Below are 21,088 nucleotides of genomic sequence, written 5' to 3'. Positions count from 1 at the left end.
GTAGAATCCTACTCTTCTCACACCACTCCCAATCCTTTCTACCCCCTCCCTGGGAGCAAGCGTTAAGTCTGTGCACCTTATTTCCTTAGTGTCTCTAACTTCACAGTTGTTTGCATTGTTTATTTTTGTGCTAAATACACAATACCTTGAAACTTTTCAGCTACTTATAGAATACTCTGAAAATGATTTTATTATTGCCACACAGTAATTACTTAGATTAGGCACAAAAATAACATTATGGTGTCAATTTCAAAAGAAAAACACAGTAAGTCCCCTTTAAATCATAGTTCTGTGCCGATGCACAATGACCTAACCTAAAATTTAAATGGGAATGGGAAAGAAGCCACCCACTCCACACCAAGCTAGTGACCACAGAGAGTCAATAACAGACTTGATATTTTTAAGCACTTGCTTTTTCCGGTACCACTAAAAATAGCTCTAAGTTGAGCTCCAGAGCACACTGGGTTGAGAACATACAGAAATCCCCCTTTATCCGCGGTTTAGCTTTCTGAAGTTTCAGTTACCCACAGTCAATTGCAGTCTGAAAATATTAAATGGAAAATTCCAAAAATTAACCATTCGTAAGTTTTAAATTTCATGCCATTTTGAGTAGCATGATGAAATCTCATTATATGAATCATCCCTTAGTCCAGTGTATCCACAATGTCTACCCTCCTCGCCCATTAGTCACTTAGTCATTTAGGTTATTAGATCAAGAAAATGTAGTGTATATAAGGTTGAGTGCTATTTGAGGTTTTAGGCACCCACTGGGGGTCTTGGAACATACTCCCACAGATAATAGGGGACTACTGTACAAATAAATAAAAGACAACATTTCAATGCCAAATTTCATTTGGTGTACAGTAAGTCTTCCTTTTTATATCCATTTTCTTTCTCTTGAGCTGTGGAATGCACATACTCTGGTACGTACAAACAGGTTCAAACCATAATCCTGTTACTTATTGGCTATGCAACTTTGGGTTATTTACTCAACTATTTAGATCATCGAATCGCTGTTAAAGAAAAAAGAGTAACACCTAACTCAGGAGGTTAATAGTGATTAAAATATCCCATATAATTCAATAATACATAACAGAAAAGTTAGTATTTATTTCTAATTTTCAGTTCATACTACAAAATATTCTAAATGTAAACTCAATATAAATACTTCTGTAATTGATGAAGTTTTTTATTATGAAAATAACTGCAAACACAAATATGTTTGTTAACTCTAACACAGAGAAAAGGGCTCTTTATTGGGAGATAGATGACTTTCAGAAACTGTGAAGCACTATCTTCCTTGGACAATTAAAAAAATTAAAAGCAATTCAGATTCACTTGAAATATTAGTCAATTTTTAAAGCTAAGAACAGCATTCACGATGTCCCACACACTTAACTGCAATTATCAAACAATGCAATCTCTTAGACATTCCTTGTAACAATTGGGATCGAATCCTAGATATAGTCTAAAATCATTTTTTAAAAAGCAGAATTCATATCTTCCTAAGAAGGAGTTTAACCTGATTCTCTGATATGAGGATTAAAATCCTTTAACACCGAATTATTGTACTTATATTTTTAAATCCAGACTGGTCACTGCAAATAAGCAGCCTATCTAGAAAGGACCTGGTCTCCACACGTGGGGTGAATCATGCTCACAGACCAGGGAGCCAAAATCAAATTGTGGTAAATTATGCTTAATAATACAAGTAAACTTTGATGCTTCCATTCTGAGATGTTTCTGAGTGTACATTTTTTTAAAAGGTGGGAAAGAGAATCTACAAAAGCAGTAAAAAAAAATACTGGCAGGCGTCATGGACCAGAAATTGTGAGAAATTACTGGATGACAGAAAAGAACAGAAATTAAATTAAATACAGAAATACCACAGAAAAATCAGCAGCATCAACAAAGTAGTCAAAGCCTCTGCTAGCCACCATCCACCCAAGCTAACTCAGTAGCCTGGTTCTTTCCACAAAGTTGAATAGTAACTTAGCTGTTTATTTGGCTCTTGCTTGCTTTGCCCCAGGACATGACCTTTTAAAGGGCAGGAACTGTCTTGCCCACCTTTGCAATAACACGCCTTAGCTCTGTGCCTGGAACACAGGAGGCACCATTATCTCTTTGCTGAAAGAATAAACTTGAATGTGATTAGCATACTGTAAAATGGTATCTGGACCCTAATGGGGGTCTGAAGATAATTTTCCAGGTAAGAAAAGTATACCTTTTAAAACCTTTTAATCATTTATTTTATTTTTTAAAAAGCAAAGAACATACCCTTATTTTATTGATATTTTATGAACTGGGTAATGACCAAATCTGGGAACACCACTGTAACTTATACCCTCTATAGAATAGAGAGAAATATAGAACAAAGGTAGGTGAGGGCCCCATAAGAGTCCACACTCCAAAATCCATACCGAATCTGTTAGCCTCTCCACCTCTACTGTTGACACCAAGCTCAGCCTATTACCATCTCTTGCCTGAACTCAACCAACAAGTCTCCCCATTGGTCTTCTTCTGCTATTCTCACCCCCTCCAATCTATTTTCTACACAGAAGCCAGTGACATTAAAATATACATCAGATCATGTTCCTTTCCTGCCCCCAAACTCTGCCCTGGCTTTCTGCTGCACTTCAATAAAATCTCTAACACCATCTTACTAGTAACATGGTCTCCAGATCAGCCCTGACCCACCTCTCTTCCCCACCTCACTACAATCTAATTACCTTGTCCTTCCTCCTGTCTGGCCCAATGAAGTGTCAAGTTATTTCTTCCCTCGGAGCCTTTGAATCTGCTATTCCTCGGTCAGGAATGCTCCTTCCCAACCCTCCAAACCATAGACTCTTTCTTGTGTTTCAGAACGTTACCATCACATTTTCACAAAGGCCTTCCCTGACTTCAAGCAGATTCCCTATTTCTCAATTGTAGCATCCTATTTATTCCCTCCCTGCATTTACTTATTTAATTACTTATTCATTTATTTACATGTCAAACCACAGTGTGTACCTCCCACTAGAAAATAAATTTCATAAGAACAGGGGCTTTGACTTTATTTGCCGCTATATTCCCCATATTCCTAGCACCTAGCAGAGTCTAGCACATGGTAGGTGCACAGTAAATATTTTTTGACTTAATGTATTCCTTAAACTACCTCACTTGCTCAGTGGCCGCAGACCAGACTTGCAGCTGCACACAAACCTCACACTTATGATTCAGATTTGTTGCTTAGCAAAATTACAACAGTTGTGGACTTTTGAGAAAACTCACAAATCCTTGGAGGAAAAAAAAAGTGAAATCCAAGACTGCTAGAGGTTTGTTGCACATTTAACATAATTTAAGTTTTCCTTAATGTCTTATAATTACCTCTGTGAATGCAAGTGATGGGAGTGTTCTATAAGACATTACTGACAGAAGACCAGCTGCCCACAAGCTAAGTAGCCCCAGTCTGTTATGCATTTTCAAATTTGTGTGTGTGATCTGCTATATAGCTGACACAGTTTTACAGAAATAAATGTAATGTGCATAACTTAGAGTTGACTATACAATAACATAACTAAATTTTCAGCAGGCATGTCAGAAGTCATGTAAGCAAATAAATATTGCCCTTCAAGATCATAAGCCAGCAAAACCAATCCAATGATATGTGTTCATTCATATTTTTGAAATTTGTTTTGAAATTCCATGAAGATCTTGATATAGAATTTTTTCATGGATTCTAGGGATCAAATCTACCCCCAAAATGATAAGGATATGATACCATCAATTATATGGAGAAGAACATGCCTCAAACTCTGAAGCCAAGTCCAAAACATTTTTTTCATATTTAAACAAGATTGGCATCCTCTGAATAACATACTCAATGACAGCTCAGAGGCATTCTTAGAACAATGATGTTCTTTTGTTTTTGGAATTATTTAGAAACTCGATTAGATCTTATTTAAATTTAAAAACCATGAAGTCTTTTTGCAATAAGTGTATTTTCAAGATTAACTAATCTGAAGGAATTAACAATGATCTGACTTTATAAATTTGGAATCTGGTTGTATTTGTTTAACTATTACATCATTTTCACATTCGAGAAGGTACAACCAGATCCACCCAGTTTGGCAAAACCAAATCTATGTCTTACCTGGTCTATTTGAAGGGCCAGAAATAGTTCAATTTTGGTTCACATCATGATCCAGTAAGTCTGAAGGGGTGACTGCTTGTAGGGCTCAAACAGCACCAGCATATTTCTCCATGCTCTTATTATACTCCATTATAGCTGCATGCTTACTAGCAAGTGTTCTCTCCTATAATTCCAAGTGCATAACATGTTTCAAAGGCACCAGGAGTTAACCAGGTGTTGGGAAACTTGCTTTGGAACCTATCCAGCAATTATTTTGGCTCTGAAGAGTAATGGTCTACAAATTTAAACATGAACTCATGTTTATTTTTTTATAACCCTTAGTAATACATTACTTAGGGTCTGCCAGTATAGGACACAACTGTCCATATTATAAGAGGCTTGCTGTATATTCATAACTTTTGAATGTGTGGCAGGTTATATTTAGTAACAAATGACCATAACTTAAAGTTAGGAACAATACCAGGAAGCACACCGAGAAAATCTATTAATTATGCATTTGTCTAATATAAGCAATATACAAGAAGAACTTAAAAAAATTATATTAGCAATTAAGAAGACGTCTTAACAGAATATCTATTATATTTATAAAAGATAATTAAATATTATTTGGGAGTTTTAAAATAAAATGCTCCCGGCTGGGCACGGTGGCTCACGCCTGTAATCCCAGCACTTCATGAAGCTGAGGCGGGCGGATCACCTGAGGTCAGGAGTTGGAGACCAGCCTGGCCAACATGGTGAAACCCCGTCTCTACTAAAAAGTACAAAAAAAATTAGCTGGGCGTGGTGGCAGGCACCTGTAGTTCCAGCTACTTGGGAGGCTGAGGCAGAGAATAGCTTGAACCCAGGAGGCAGAGGTTGCAGTGAGCCGAGATTGCACCACTGCACTCTAGCCTGGTTCTGTCTCAAATAAAATAAAAAATTTAAAAATAAAATAAAATAAAATAAAATGTTCCCAAACATATGAAATCTGAGAAACATAAGAAAAATGAATTTGATTTAAATATTTATGTCTAGGTGTCAAGCTTGCCAATTAATTCCCAGTAGAAATTTTTAAATGTTAAAGACAGTAATTTAAAAAAAAACCACACTGTTTTGACATTTTACCTCGTGCTTTGTGTGTGACTAAATTATGCACTAGAATTTCATTCAGTATTCTTCCAAATAAGTTATTTCCCAGGTGTTCACTGGGTATCTAACCAACTAGTCAATAAAGTATTCTTGCTAAATGACAATTATAATATAACTAACTGCTATGGAGAAATGGCATTTATCTCTTTTTCAGATATATTGTCTTTGATTTTTAAAAGCATTTATTCTAAAAGCATCTTTGTTATCACTTTGTGTCTGTACATGGATTTCTATTTGGAAAAATCCTTTATCTTCCTCATTCTTCAAGATTCATGGAGACCACATACGCAGATTTTCATTTTATGTTTTATTTTAGCGATGGTCAATTTTACAGACTTCTTCTAGGTAGGCTTTTTTCTCTTCACTGAGTTAGCACAATGGGGTTTTTAGGCTTTGACCTGAATGAGGCCACTAGGTGTCTATTGTTGGTATAAAACTATTCTAATCATTGCTTCAAGAAATATCACAGCATCATAGTCCAGAATAAAAATTTATTTTTTAACTTTACTACTTGGCACAGAATAAGTAAAAGTAATCTCTATTTTACTTGCTGGAAAGAATGATATAATAATGATGACTGCTTTCATCTCACTTTCTAAATTCAAAACAGGAAGAAATTTTAAAGGAAAACATTTTAGTGCATATACATTTCAGATTACCAAATTGATTCACTCCAGTTTCTTTCTTTGAAATTCCCATGAAAAACAGAAAGCAGTTGATGACCTCCACTGATAGAACACTTGGAAACCACTGGAAAAACACATGCACAACACAAAAATTATCTAGTTTAAAAAAAACACCTCTCAATTAAAATACTTCCATACTAAATACAATATATAATTTTGATTTCTAAATATGAATATATAGCCTTTGTAAGAAACAATAAGAAACTCACGTCACAATTTACATGAAAAACATTGCATTAGAGATTTCTGAATAGGCACGTATTGGTTATTAATCTTAATACAAAAGCAAAGTCTCTAAATTTACTGTCTGCTCTTGTTTGGAGTTCTCAGATAACCACCTACAGAGTGGAAAAAAAAGACTCAAAAATGATTAATATCAAGGGTAGAAATGAAATGTGGCACAGAAAGATGTTTTCTTTTCATTTCAAAATTTCCTATGCTGTTTAAACTTTTATTTCTATTGCTATGAACTACTTCTATAATAAAAATTAATTATTTAATGGTGCCTCCTCACACAGTTTGGGATTCCTTAGAACAAGAAACAAAACAATTCTAAGCACCTGCTACATTTTTATTTATTAGTTGTATTTACTTTAGCTAAGAATTATCACACTGAAATCTGTGATTAAAATTCTAAAAATTTGAGTTTCCTAATGATATTCTGGTTCACTGCAACAGAAAGCAAAAATTTAATAAATGCGTATATATAATGCTTTTATGCAAATCTATATTGCTGAGGGTCTCTCAAGTTCTGTCATTATAAAATTTTTTTAAATCTCAAATTTCATAGTTTCTGTCAATTACAAGTATTATAGAAAATTGTATGATGCTTCTAATGAGAACACATAAAAACGTATTTCTTCAGATTTCTATTTATTCCCAGTCGTTGCAAAGATACTACAAAGAGGACTACTGCTTTGCTGCAAGAAGTCAATACATACCAGAATTCAAAATCTTTTATTGTGTTCTATAAATCTTTTGTTGTGCACTGCATCAACAAAGCTTTTAAATGCTCCTCAATAATAGGAAGTAACAAAACAGTGGAAAAGAACAATAAAACTTGTATGTTTATAGAGAATAGCAAACAGTTCAACGATGCAGAGATGACAGGTGTTTTATAAGTCATATTTTTTTCAGAAATGCTTTAGTTGCAAATAAAATTTCCAAGAATATTAACATTTTCCAACTTTTCCAAATGTTCTACTCTCCTATTATTTGAACTGGCAGATTAGCAAAATATAGGAATTATTGCAAAACAACACCCCAAAAAGCAACTTAAAAAAAAGAACAAAAGAAAGCTGACATCTAATTTTTAAATTAACTTTAAGTAAAACCAAATGTCTGTAATAATTTTTACTACTGACCTTATGGAACAACACACATCTCAAGTAGTGGTTAGTCCAACTGTGTTCACAGGAACACCAGTTCAGAGCAATGTTCTCGTGGTCTATTAAGTTTAGGAAAAACAATACATTATACAGTTTACTGTAATACACATTAGCATATCACAGAGCATTATCGAGTCAGGAAACCCACTTAATTGTGATTCACCAGCAGGTTCCCATACATTTGGCCACCGCACACTTTTTCACAGAACATGTAAAGAAAGTTTGGAAAAGGTTGGTTATCAACCTTTTAAGGCACATTTTCCCTAGGTATTCCATCAGAAAGGCATAGACATTTTTAATAGTAGCTCTAATCTTTTTTCCTTTTATACAGGAAAAATAAAAAGGAATTATTTTGGACACTGCTCAAGGGAAACGAAATGAAAATGGGATGCTAAATCCTAGTCTAATACTCGTGGTCATTGGCATACTTGTGTACATGCAACATTTATGAGGCTCTGACTATTATAACTTTAGGCTATGCTTTAAAAAAAACCTTCCCCCCTGACCGCCTCCCCCAAAAAAAGGCCCAGTAGGTGGCTCACACCTGTTATCCCAGCACTTTTGGAGGCCAAGGAGAAGGACTGCTGGAGCCCAAGATTTTGAGGCTGCAGTGAGCTATGATCATGCCACTGTACTCCTCCAGCCTGGGCAACAGAGCAAGAGCCTATCTTTAAAAAACAAACACACAAAAAACCTTCCCTGGTGTCCAAGCTTGTATCCGCCAGGGTCTTTTCAATACTTTACAGATACTGTTTTATTCTTGTAGTTCTCCTGAAGGATGTTCAAAGAGTTTTTTTGTTTTTTTTTAAGAGTTTTCTATTTAAATCCTACCTCAAATCTCTCTTTGTACAATAATTCTCTCCTATCATCCATTAATTTTCTACTTTCTTCCCTATAGGCAAAAACAGGCCTTCAGCCCCTTATGGCACATGTTCCCAATACAGTAATAGAATTTAAAAGTTTCTCATAAAATATGGAACGAACTGTATCCACAATTTCCTTCAAATCTTTCCACCAAAAAAAATGACTTTCCTTATTCCCTAATTCCCTATTTCCTTATTCCCTAATTCCCATTTCTCTAGTTCCTTATTAGAGGCAAGTGGTTTCTACCTTAGAAATTCTTCACAAGAAAAGGGCCAGACAGAATGCTAGAGTAAATAAAATTAAAAGGAAAAAAAGAGCACTCTGTTTTGAAATGAGTCTACAAAAACATGGATACAACTACTGTTCAAATAATTATTTCCTTTGTATTCACTTTCATTAAGAGATATAAGTAGCATATATAACAAATTATATTTTATGAGTAACCAAAAGTATGGATGAAATGATTTTTATATAACCTTACATTCAGAAATATTGTCAACACAGATACAACAAACTTTATAAAAGGCTTACTGGTTGAGCCAATATAGCATTAATATCTAAATGTTTTATTTAAGTTAAAATTTCTAGAAAACATGAGCAGATTCCATTACTAGCACACAAAAGTTGTTAATTTGATGCTTTACTCAACTTTTTAAAATGTATGATGCTTTTTGTTACGAATTCATAATTTAAAATAAGAATTTCATGAGTGGGAAACAGGCTTCTAGTAGGTGAAGATTATGTTTCTTTTTCTTTTTTTGGAGACAGGTTCTCGCTCTGTTGCCCTAGCTGGAATGCACGACTTACTATATCCTGGAACTCCTGGCCTCAAACCATCTTCCTGCCTCAGCCTCCAGGTGTGAGCCAGATGTCTGGCCTGAAGATGGTATTTCTGATACCTTATCTTAATCATGACTATTACCATAGTTGGTGCTTAACAAAATTGGGGCCACAGAGTAGCAGTCAACTTCAAATCTTTCTATATGGCCTCCTTCATTACCCACAAAGTAGCATTAGCTAATTTGTACAAAACCAGGTAATAGCTGGAAAAAATTAAAAAGAAAAAAATATGATTGGTTCAAAATATATGGACAGCATATGAGTCTATAATTGTTTCAAAATTGAGTTTAATCAACAAACAAGCATACGGACTGTCAATAACACTACTGGCATGAGATCCTGGAATTCTGTTTCCCACCAAAAAATTTTAGGATAGTAGTAGTGACTTTCCACTGGAAGTTCATTTTAAGCCTATAATAAGAGAATAAGAAAGTTCGTTTGGTTAATGATTCAAAACACCAAGAAACTTTCTATCACAGAAACAATACAGAAACAGAACCTAAACAATGACAGTATCTAAACAGCATCTAAAACAATAAAATGAATTTACTTTCCTGTTACCTAGATATTACTGTCTGTTGATCTGCTGTTGTCCTCAAAAACTAAATTATGTATATTTTAAATAAATAATCAACACTGAAATTATACTGTGCTCCTCTGGGAATTTTTACAAGAACTGCATGATTCCTTGTTTGATGATAAAATTTGTTTTCATCCTCTGAAGAGCTGAAAATCTATGAAAAACATTTTCTAGCTTTTACTATTTTATTCCTTTGGAGTAAAGAGAATAAAAATTGATGTCAAATAGCACCCTATGTAAATAAAATCCAAGATTTAAAGTTGTATATCTTATTGCTTTCAGAGAAAGCTACAACCAAAGATTTACATTTGTCTTTAGCTATATGAATCTGCAAGAATGAAGTAAATTCCATTGTCCTGCATGAGCCACACTTCAAAAAAATGCTAATACCAGAAAGATTTCTATATGTATGCTTGCACTAAGAATAATTCGCTAAAATGACAAGTTAAAGGCTACTTTCTCCACTAGAGAATGATGTTCAAACATCTTATAGAGGAACTGAAAACCCAGGTTAGGTGAAGCGGGTAAGAAGGCTTTCATACACTTTAAAGCAGTTTACATACCCAGACAAATACCATCGCAGTAAATGAAAGAACATAAAAACATATTCCCAATGTTTTTGTCAGTAACTGTGAACACAGGAACTTACCCAGTAACTTTAGAATAGAAGTGCCAGAGAATCAGAGATGATAAAATATTGTTACAAATTCATGACAAAAATATGGATTCCGCAGCTCTGTGAGCTCCTTGTATCTTTACAAAATTATTTGTTTATTTATTTATTTAGAGACAAGGTCTCACTCTGTCACCCGGGCTGGAGTGCAGTAGTGTGATCACAACTCACTGCAGCCTCAACCTCCCGGGCTTAAGTGATCCTCCCACCTCAGCCTCCCAAGTAGCTGAGACTACAGGCATGTGTCACCATTCCTCGCTAATTTTTTATAGAGACAGGGTTTCATCATGTTCCCCAGGCTGATCTCAAACTCCTAGATTCAAGTGATCCACCTGCCTCAGCCTCTCAGAGTGCTAGGATTACAGGGATGAGCCACGACACCTGGCCAATATTTTTAAATAGCTAATTAAATAAATGGCTTGAGAATATTTTGGAAGAATAGCAACCTAAGGCATGTGAAAAACTCAGCGAAGTTTTTCCATCAAAAACAAGCACAACACTGGACAAAACTCTGAAAAACAACTATTTCAGAACTCTAGAAATCAATCAAAGGCAGAAAATAAATTCAGTAGTGTTTGTTCATTCAAGAACAGTGGAAGTCTGCAGCCTTTTCTTGGTTGGGATGGCTCCTATCACATCCTACCCCCAGCCCAGTCTATAAGAATAGCAGTTTATCAAAACAGGGCTAAGGAAACCAAAAGCTTGGCTACCAGAGAGAGCACCCTCAATTTGGGGCAGGGGACAAAATCCCACAGCTTTGTCACCTAAAACTGGCAAAATCCGTAAGGAGAAGAAAAAAAATGTCAACCAAGAATTCTACATACAGGAAAACTATCCTTCAGCCCTAAATTCAAAATAAAGGCATTCTTAGATAAATAAGAAATGAGAAAATTAGTTGCTAGCAAACCTGCCCCATAAGAAATATTAAAAGGGCGCAAAGAAAATGATTATCAGATGGTAATTCAAAATAACAGGAAGGAATCAAGTTCTTCTGAATTGCTTTATGGTCTAGCATATGATCTATCCTGAAGAATGTTCTAGGTGTGCTGCAGAAGAATGTTCTATGTGTGCTGCAAAAGAATAATGCGTTCTGCCCCTGTTGAGTGGAGAGTTACCTTAGTTCAAGTTGGTCAAGAAAATTGTTGAAGTTTTCTATATCTTTACTTGTTCTCAGATGCCAAGAGAGGACTATTAAAATCTTCAACATAACTGAGTTGTTTATTTCCCCTTTCAACTTCAGGTGTGAGCCAGATGTCATTTTCTGCTTCATGTATTCTGGGCCTCTTTTGGTAAGTGCATCTACATTTATAATTCTTATATCTTCCCAATATACTGATCCTTTTATCATTATAAATTGTCCTTGTTTAGTTCCAATATTTCTTGTCTTAAAGTGTATTGTGTCTGTTACTAAAATAGCTACTACAGCTATTATTTCCTGTTTGCATGGTATATCTTTTTCCTTCTTTTTCTTTTGGCGCTATTTGTGTCTTTGATCCTAAATTGTATCTCTTCTGACAAAATATAGTTTGGGTCTTGCTTTATGACTAAGTTGGAAAATCTCTTCCTTTTGATTATAGTGTTTAGACCATTCACATTTAATGTTACTATTGATGTTGTTATATTTACATTTGTGATTCAGCTATTTTTAAAATTACATCTCATGTCTTTTTATGTCTCTGTTTTTCCATTCTATTTTTTATCTCATACAGTCATGAACCACATAACTATGCTTTGGTCAACAATAGACCGCAGATGAGACAGTGGTCCCATACAATTATAATGTAGCTAAAAAATTCCTATCACCTACTGAGAGTTGTAGCCATTGTAACACTGTAGCACAACTCATTACTCCCATGTTTGTGATGATGCTGGTATAAACACAAACCTACTATGCTGCCAGTTGTATAAAGGACAGCACATACAAATACTGTACATAATAACTGATAATAAACAACTCTGTTACTGGTTTATTAATTAGACTATACTTTTTTAGAGTGTACTCCTTCTACTTATAAAAAAAAATTAACTGTAAAAGAGCCTTAGGCAGGTCTTTCAGGAGATAGTGCAGGAAAAAGCATTGTTATCATAGGCAATGACAGCTCCATACATGCTGTTGTCCCTGAAGACCTTCTGGTGGGAAAAAGATTAGAGGTGGAAGACAGTGATATTGATTATCTTGACCCTGTGTAGGCCTAGGCTAATATGTGTTAGTGTCTCAGTTTTTAACAATAAAGTCACATTGTGTTATAATTGCCTATAGTATGCAGTATAGTACCATGCTGCACAGGTTTGTAGCCTAGGAGCAATAAGTTATACCATATGGCTTAGTGTGTAGCAAGCTATAATATCTAGGTTTACGTAAGTGTACTCTATGATGTTCACACAACAACAAAATCACCTAACAACACATTTCTTAGAATGTATTCCCATTAAGCAGTGCGTGACTGTAGAAATATTTGTGTATTGTTTTAATGTCCTTTATTAATTTTTTAGCTATACTTCTTGAGGTTTTTTTTTTAGTGATTATTCTAGGAATCACAATACACATCATTAATCACAATATATTTCAGGTTAATATTGGCTTAATTCTGGTAAAACACAGTAACTTTGCTCCAGTATAGCTCTGTTTCCACTTTCCTCACTGTTATGACTACTGCTTTAAATAATCTTTAGGGTTTTTTAAAAGAAATTAAGAAATATACATATTCAGCCCTTTATATTTCACATACATTTGCCATATCCGATAGATCATATTCTAGAGCAGGGGTGGCATGTTTTTTCAGTAAAGAGCCAGATGGTAAATACCTTAGGCTTTGCAGGCCATGTACAGATTCTGTTGCATATTCTTGGCTTTTTAGAGTACTCTTTAAAATTTTTAAATCATTCTGCACTTGCAGGCAATTAACAACCACCACAAAAAGACCACTGACCAGACTGGGTCTGTGTGTCATAGTTTGCCAACCCATGTTAGGATGTAAAACAAGTCTTAATACATTTCCTTTTTAAAACTGAAAACATACAAGAATATAGCCTGACCACAACAGAATTAAATTGAAAATCAACAACAGGAAGAAATTTGAGAAATGTGCAAACACTTGGAAATTGAACAATACACTTGTAAACAACTCATGGGTAAAGAAGAAATTGTGAAGAAAATTAGAAAATATATTTGAAATGAATGAGAACAAATACACAACATATCACAATTCATGTAAAGCAACGAAAGAAGTACTTAACCTGAAATCTGAAATGCTCTAAAATCCAAAGATTTCTGAGTGCCAACATGATGCCACGAGTGGAAAATTATACACCTGACCTCACGTGACAGGTTGCAGTCAAAATGCAAGTACACAACACATAGTTTATTCCATGTCCCCAAGAGAGAAAAGACCCTCCTAGTCCCCTTTAGCCGAAATATATCTTTTCTGTGCATGCCCAGATAGCCCCACACAAGCAAACCAAAAAGGGTAGTGAAATGGCACGTGTGCAGGCTAAGGACACCAACGGCAGGTTCCCCACCATGACCCACACAGGGCCAAGACCTACGTGCATTACTCACTGTGGTTTTTTGTTTATTCTCTGCTTTGTGGTGTAAATATATTGCTGAAAATGTCAAAAAGGCCTGCAAATACCTCTGTGGGTAACAGTGATAAGATAAAATAGGAAACATTTGTGTTTATCTACAGCACAGAAAATCAAACTGTTGGAGAAAGTGGACAGCCGTATTGTGTGAAACACCTTACAGAAGAGTATGGTGTTGGCATGACCAGCATGTATGACTTGAAGAAATGGAAGGATATGATTCTTAAATCTCTTAATTTATAACAGTTCTCCCTCTCCCTTCTTCATTTTCATGTCTTTCATTTACTTACATGGATTTTTATCTTATAGAATTTTCAACATCCTCGATTTGGTTTATTGTGCCTTCATTGTGTCATCAAAAATACTCACTTATCCCTTGTTCACTTTTCTTTGGCATGATTACATTATAAGGAGAGGGTTACACCCTTCCAATTTCATCACACTGGGTAGTAGAACACAATGTCTGCTTGTCCCACTTCTAGTGAAGTTAAGATTAACTAGTAGATTCTAGTGTTATCAGCCCGATTCATTCAATACAAAGCTTCCTATCAACTTTTTACCTAATGGTTCAGGAAGCTATTAATGATTTTGCCAAGATATTTCATTAGAAATTACAAATGTTGGTTTTTAAAATTCCATCATTCCCTCTATATGTATTAACTATAATTATCCCATGTAGAAAAACTCTCCCACCTTCAACTATTCAGTTACCCTGAGAAATAGTTGTTTTAGAAAAGGCAGAAAAATATTTGATTCTTTCCCTTTAAATTTTGAAGAACAAGTTGGTAGTATAACAACCTCCAGAGTTTACCAACAAGTTTTTAAGAGCACCATTACAAACTCATACATGTTTCTATATCTGATATGTTTCAATACATTTCAGTCATTGCTTTTTATGCTTAACAGTCCACTTTTGACTTCTGTACAATTTTCACATGACCCTCAGTAGTCTCTGATTCTCTGTTTTCTGACAGAAGATGTCCCGAGGGTACATCTTCCACAAGTTGTGCCTCAAACACAGCAACCTGGTTCATTTTAGTGGGAAATGGTTTTTAAAGGCTTTAATCTCTTTGGCCTGGAATTCTTCACCACCTTATTAGCTCACCAATGCCTTCAAAACAGGTTTTCCCAGACTGCCCACCCTGCACTGTCCTCAAGGGAGGGTTGGTCTGAATTATCTAGTCTTGCAATTCTATAAGCAGAAGTCCTAAGATAAGAAATTGTGGAAGAGAGCACCCAAAAGCTTTTAAAAGACATCTTCCCAGTGGGCGCAGTGGTTCACACCTGTAATCCCAGCACTTTGGGAGGCTGAGGCAGGCAGATCATGAAGTCAGGAGTTCGAGACCAGCCTGGCCAACATGATGAAACCCCCATCTCTACTAAAAATACAAAAATTAGCCAGGCGTGGTGGCACGTGCCTGTAATCCCAGCTACTCAGGAGGCTGAGGCAGGAGAATTGCTTGAACCCAGGAGGCAGAGGTTGCAGTGAGCCAAGACTGTGCCACTGCACTCCAGCCTTGGTGAGAGAGTGAGACTCCATCTCAAAAAAAGAAAAAAAAAAAGACATCTTCCCTCAGTTATATGCCATACACACAAATAAAGACTAGTTCATAACAATCAACCAAACTGGGGTAGAATTCAGAAAGGCTTCAGGAGTGGAAAGTCAGATCACAGTTGAGGGTCACTCTGTTTTTTGAACCCAGGGGTTGGTTCCACAAATTTTCTTAATTCATCAGCCAAGGAACCTGCAAAATATCACCCTGACAGTGGACTGACAGCAAAAGCAGAATTAGGAAACTAAATGGAAAATAACCACTAACAAGCCTAATTAGTATATTTACTCATGGCAGCAAAATGAGGGTAACACCCACAAACACAGAGTCTGCATTCCAAGATTCTTATAGAATGGAATAAACAAGCATTTATACTCCAACTGCTAAGTTTATATATCTAAAGCTGAGGTGAGAAGGGAGTGATAATATAGAAAAAAAGACAAGGGCACTATTCCTTAGTAGAATTAATTCTTTCTCTTAGATAGCAAAGACAATCAAGAATTCCTTTATTCGTCTGCAGTTGAGCCTCGGATGAGACTGCAGCCCTGGCCAACCCAACCTTGGCTGCAGCTTTCTGAGACCCGAAGCAGATCGAGCTAAGCTGTGCTTAGACTGCTGATCCATAGAAATTGAGATAATAAATGTGTGTTGTTTTATGCCACTAACTTTGTGGTAATTTGTTATGTAGAGATAAATATAGCATTATAAGCTAGTACATGATTATTTATTTATTTATTTATTTTTTGGAGACAGGGTCCCACTCTATTGCCCAGGCTGAAGTGCAGTGGAGCGTTCATAGGTCACTGCAACCTCAAATATTCTAGAGTCAAGCAATCCCCCCACCTCAGCCTCCCAAGCAGCTGGGACTACAGGCACTTGCCACCATGCCTAAGTTTTTTATTTTATCTTTTGTAGAGACAGGGTCTTACTATGTTGCCCAGGCTGGTCTTGAACTCCTAGTTTAAGCGATCCTCCTACCTCGGCCTCCCAAAGTGCTGGGATTATAGGTTTGACCCACCATGCTCTGTCACTAGTACATGATTTTACTTTCTTCAATCATATAAAATATTTGAAACAGACTTCTTTTGAAGATTAAGTATTTATGTTAATGACTTGGAAAAAACACTACTGAGAATCAGAAGACCTAGCATTGTCTCGATTCTACCTTACTAAGTCACGTTGTGTAAGATTCATAATCTCTCAGAGCCTCGAGAGTTCTTATTTATAACCAGGGATAAAACCTGCCCTGTTGGTAAAAGAAAGTGAGTGAGACACTGTGAAAATTATAAAGCACTAAATAAACTAAAATCCAACTGCTTCTCACCAACAGTTCTGCTGCCACTCTAGTGCAAGCCATCATCATTTCTTGCTGGGGTTATTTTGGCAGATTCCTAACTCGTCTCAGTTTTTGTTGCGGGTGTCTCCTTTAAGTTTTCATCACTGGCCCCTCTTTACAGTTATCTGAGTCATTCTTTTAAACTTAAATGAGATCATATCACTCCTCTGCTAGAAATCCACCAGTGACTTCCCCTCACATCCAGAATGGAATCCACAGTGACCAAGGTCACACAAAATTAAGTCTTTACTGTTAACAAGTATAGCATATTGCACCTTAACAAGATTTTCAATTGCAGGATCTTCAGTTTCCCTTGAAAACTGAGATGAGTGTTGGAAGTCAGGAAAACAAAGGCAAGGCTAATGACAGAGGAACAATGAGCCAGTCTTCATGGAGTGTGGACTCTAAGAGGATAGAAATAAACTGGGAAGGCAGAAAAATGAGATGAGGAAGAGGGTAAATTTATTGAGTACATACTTTTGGTCTAAGAACTTTTCTATATGTAACAACTTTTACGTTTTAAAAAATGAATGAACAGGATTAGAATCTTTGGTCTCTGATGCTAGGACTGGGCATCTATCTGCCTTATTCAGATATTCAAAAGAAGAAGAATAGATCTTTTTAAAAACTATTTTCAAAGATTAGTAATGTTCTCACCACTTCAGTTAAGAATTTTTGGTGTTTAGTATTCTTTCTTTTACACTTTTGGATGGCATTTATGGGATGGGAAATCTTACTGGTCCTAAAGTCCGTGGGATTTGACAATTTAAGTTTATATTAAATCCACTTTGTTCCACACTATAACCAATGCTGCCTTAAGCATGATGTGGACCCTGCACACTGTATCGTTCTCCCTACCCAACCCACAGTGTCCCAAGTATTAGAATTCTTCATTTCTATCTGTCAAAAGTCTAGTAAAAGATGAGATAAACTCTCTCTCTCTCAATGAAAACATGCTTCAGAATTACCTGCCCCCAGTGTTTACATACAGTCTAATGGCAACTAAACAAAGATCACCAGAGTGAACAGCTGGCCCCATTCTGACAATGAATGGCAGAGGCTGAAGAAACACATAATGGCTTGAAGGAGAAAAGCAGCAGGCTAATCCTCAGGGCTCAAGGCTCTTCTCCAAATTCAGAGGCAATGGACCCTAAAAGGACCAAAGATGTGCCAGACAAGATGCACCAGCAAGAAGGAAACATGTCAGTGGATAGCAAAGCAGCCCATGCTCAAACACTCAGCAAAGAAACTGCTGCAGACCAACCTAAAGTGTTAGCGTGACACAGAACACTCATGACACTCACAGTGCAGGACAGACAATAGGCACCAAGGTCACTCAGCCAAGCTGGTGCCAGAGCCAAGGTATAAAACTAGGCTTCTTTTAAAACCTGCCAGAACTTTCTTTCATTTCCTCACACAGAGAAGCACAATGCATATGTACATTATCAACTCCTTTATGTTATGCTATATGGAAGGGTATTACAAATACATAAAAGAATTTAACAAAATTAACAATAATTTTCATACATTATTTAACCAACAGAGAGCTTTTAAACGTTGACAAGAAATGTAAAATTAAAAACACAAATATGAAGGGTAATTTTTAATTCTGGAAAAGGAAACAATATATCATTTTGTGTGTATGTATGTTTAAACAAAACTGACTTTATTTAGGTATCAGCGGGTTAGTCGAGTTCCTTTAAATAGTTAGGGATTTGCAAAGTGCAAAGCTCATGTAACATAATCTGTGTTTTCCTCAAATCCCCATCGGTCCATTTGCTTAAGAAACCCATGCTTCCTGGCAGGGTGCCGGCATACCAAACCTGCCCAGTCGTGCATAGTTTTATTTCTGTTACTAAATTAGGAAACCGAGTGGGCAATGTCTGGGACAACAGCAGAGAGAAATGCCTCGGCACCATTAGCCTGCAAGTCTCCCTAAAAGCTACATCATTATAAGATATTTAATTTTTAATTAGAGATACCAAGGTAATTTAGCCTAATATTGTGCAATGCTAAGAAATAATTAAATGAAGACAAAAGGGAAAAATCCAAATGTTTAACAAAAGTATTCTTCTGAATAGCCTTAATCATGTTGTTAAAAATAAATGAACTACTACCACTCAAGGCTTAATTTCTCAATGACTGATACTAAAATACTGCCCTCTTTTTCTAAGTGATGAAGGAGAAATGTGAAGTTATGCATCACAATTCTCACAAATATATACTAACATACTTTATGTAGAGCTCAGTTTGAACATTCAAGGAAATTTGAGTGGAGAAACACAAAGAAGGATTTCAAGAAAACAAAGCCATTGTTTTTATTTTCAAATTAATTTATAAATGATAGAAAAATATAGGACAAATATATAATATTCCTCTTTCCAAATTTTACTGACCCCATATTTGCACATCACAGAGCTTTTAAAAAAAGATAGTAGCTATTAATTAACATTCTTTAAATAAACAAACCCTGATATTTTATGGAAAGCTAAAGCTTGAATCCTGAAGGTGTTAGAATTTTAGTTTTAGCAATATCAGAAATACTTTTTTCTTATAAACATTTTGTTAAATTCAAACATTATAAACATTTTCTTAATTTCAAAGTAGCATTTATTTTACTTTAGTTCTGTAAAATAAAAAATTAAATGAATATGTGCTAGAAAAATCTACATCTTTACACAGATAATTTATGTAAATATCAGAGTTTAGAAATTACAGAAAAATTAAACCAAGTTTCAGCGCTGTAAAAGCCCTGAAAGACTTGTCAACCATGACTATATAAAAAGCTGTTCACAATATTTACTACCATTTAGCAAGACAGAAAATTCATTCACATTTATAAAAAATCCTGAGAGATGAACTCTTCCAGCAACCATCCTGGCTGTCAGCATGCCTTCATCTAGTGTCCTTTTATATATATGTATTTATATGATCTCTAGAGGATAGCAAAATATACCTAGCTGATCTGATGTGTGCCAAAACCCAGAGCCTTTCACTTCTTTGGCTTAACTCCTGCCACTAAGATCTGGCCATCAGTGATGCACGTGAGCAGGTCCACAGGATTGGGGTGGGCCACACAGTCTCAGCTATCTCCCTATATTGTTGATAAGAGGCACACTGTTGTGGAGGCCCAACAAAATGAGAGAAGCAAGGTTAAAGCCGTAAGTATTTTTACATAAATAAAAATAAAAGCAAGAAATAGATCAAATGATTAAAAATTATACTGAATAGGGCTGTGATCCCCATAGATCACTTTAATAAATAGTCTTTCAGACCCTCATTCTTGTTAAGATTGCTACCTATACACACATAAAGAAATATATATAAGGCTGGGCAAGGTGGCTCACGCCTGTAATCCCAGCACTTTGAGAGGCACAGGCAGGTGGGTCACTTGAGGTCAGGAGTTCAAGACCAGCCTGGCTAACATGGTGAAACCCCGTCTCTACTAAAAATACAAAAATAAATAAATAAATAAATGAGCCGGGCGTGTTGGTGCGTGCCTATAATCCCAGCTACTCAGGAGACTGAGGCACAAGAATCACTTTAACCCAGGAGGCAGAGGTTGCAGTGAGCCGAGATCACATCACTGCACCCCAGCCTGGGTGACAGAGTAAGACCCTGTCTTGAAAAAAAAAGAAAAAATAAAAGGAATATATATAAATGAATGGAGTGCCGGAAAAAGGAAAAATAAGTTTTGCTCTTCAAAAGACACCCCAATTAAAAAAATAAACAAACCGAAGACTGAGAAAAAATATTTGCAAATCATGTATCTGATAAATGACTTGTATCCAGATAATCACAGGGGTTGACAAAAGTTGACAACCTTGCTGTAAAGGGCTATTTATGTAAATAGTTTTTGCAAACCATATGGTCATTGTCACAACTACTCAACTCTGCCACTGCAGCATAAAAGCAGCCATAGACAATATGTAAACGAATGGACATGGCTGTATTCCAAAAAAACTTTATTTACTAAATCAGATGAAGTGCTAGACTTGGCCCACAGGTCAGAGTTTTCTAACCTTGGTCTCTAGTATATCCATACAGGTTATCTGATACTGAGTCTCTGACAGCAATTTTACAATTCTGTAAACTATAGATAACTGATAACGATGTAAACAATTCTTGTTTATAAACACACACATAAATTACATCCAGTGGGGGGACAATGCTCTGTCCTTGTTGAGAAAACCAGCTTTGCCTCCATTTGAATATTCATTTCTATTCTTTTTTTTTTTTGCTATGGAGTTTCACTCTTGTCCCCCAGGCTGGAGTGCAATAGCGAGATCTCATCTCACTGCAACCTCCACCTCCTGGATTCATGCA

General features: G+C 35.9%; 1 protein-coding gene across 12 annotated transcripts in view; it reads right to left on the bottom strand.

Moving 5' to 3' along the window:
- The window catches only part of LRRC28 (leucine rich repeat containing 28), a 144,355-nt gene that overhangs the window by 65,216 nt on the left and 58,051 nt on the right, over positions 1–21,088 (bottom strand). For 2 of the 12 annotated variants that reach the window (XM_063716025.1, XM_054531111.2), the window contains one exon: positions 7,311–7,393. The exons of 9 other annotated variants lie outside the window; for them this stretch is intronic. In XM_063716025.1, coding sequence (XP_063572095.1) covers positions 7,311–7,393 — 83 coding nt within the window. Of the gene's footprint in view, positions 1–7,310; positions 7,394–21,088 lie in introns of those variants that run through there. One more of the 12 variants, XM_054531113.2, reaches the window with a different exon arrangement.

The sequence above is a fragment of the Pongo abelii genome, chromosome 16 (genome assembly GCF_028885655.2).
Source record: "Pongo abelii isolate AG06213 chromosome 16, NHGRI_mPonAbe1-v2.0_pri, whole genome shotgun sequence".
Classification (NCBI taxonomy): Eukaryota; Metazoa; Chordata; class Mammalia; order Primates; family Hominidae; genus Pongo; species Pongo abelii.
The sequence above is the reverse complement of the archived record's forward strand: the minus strand, read 5'-3'. Positions and strand labels throughout refer to the sequence as shown.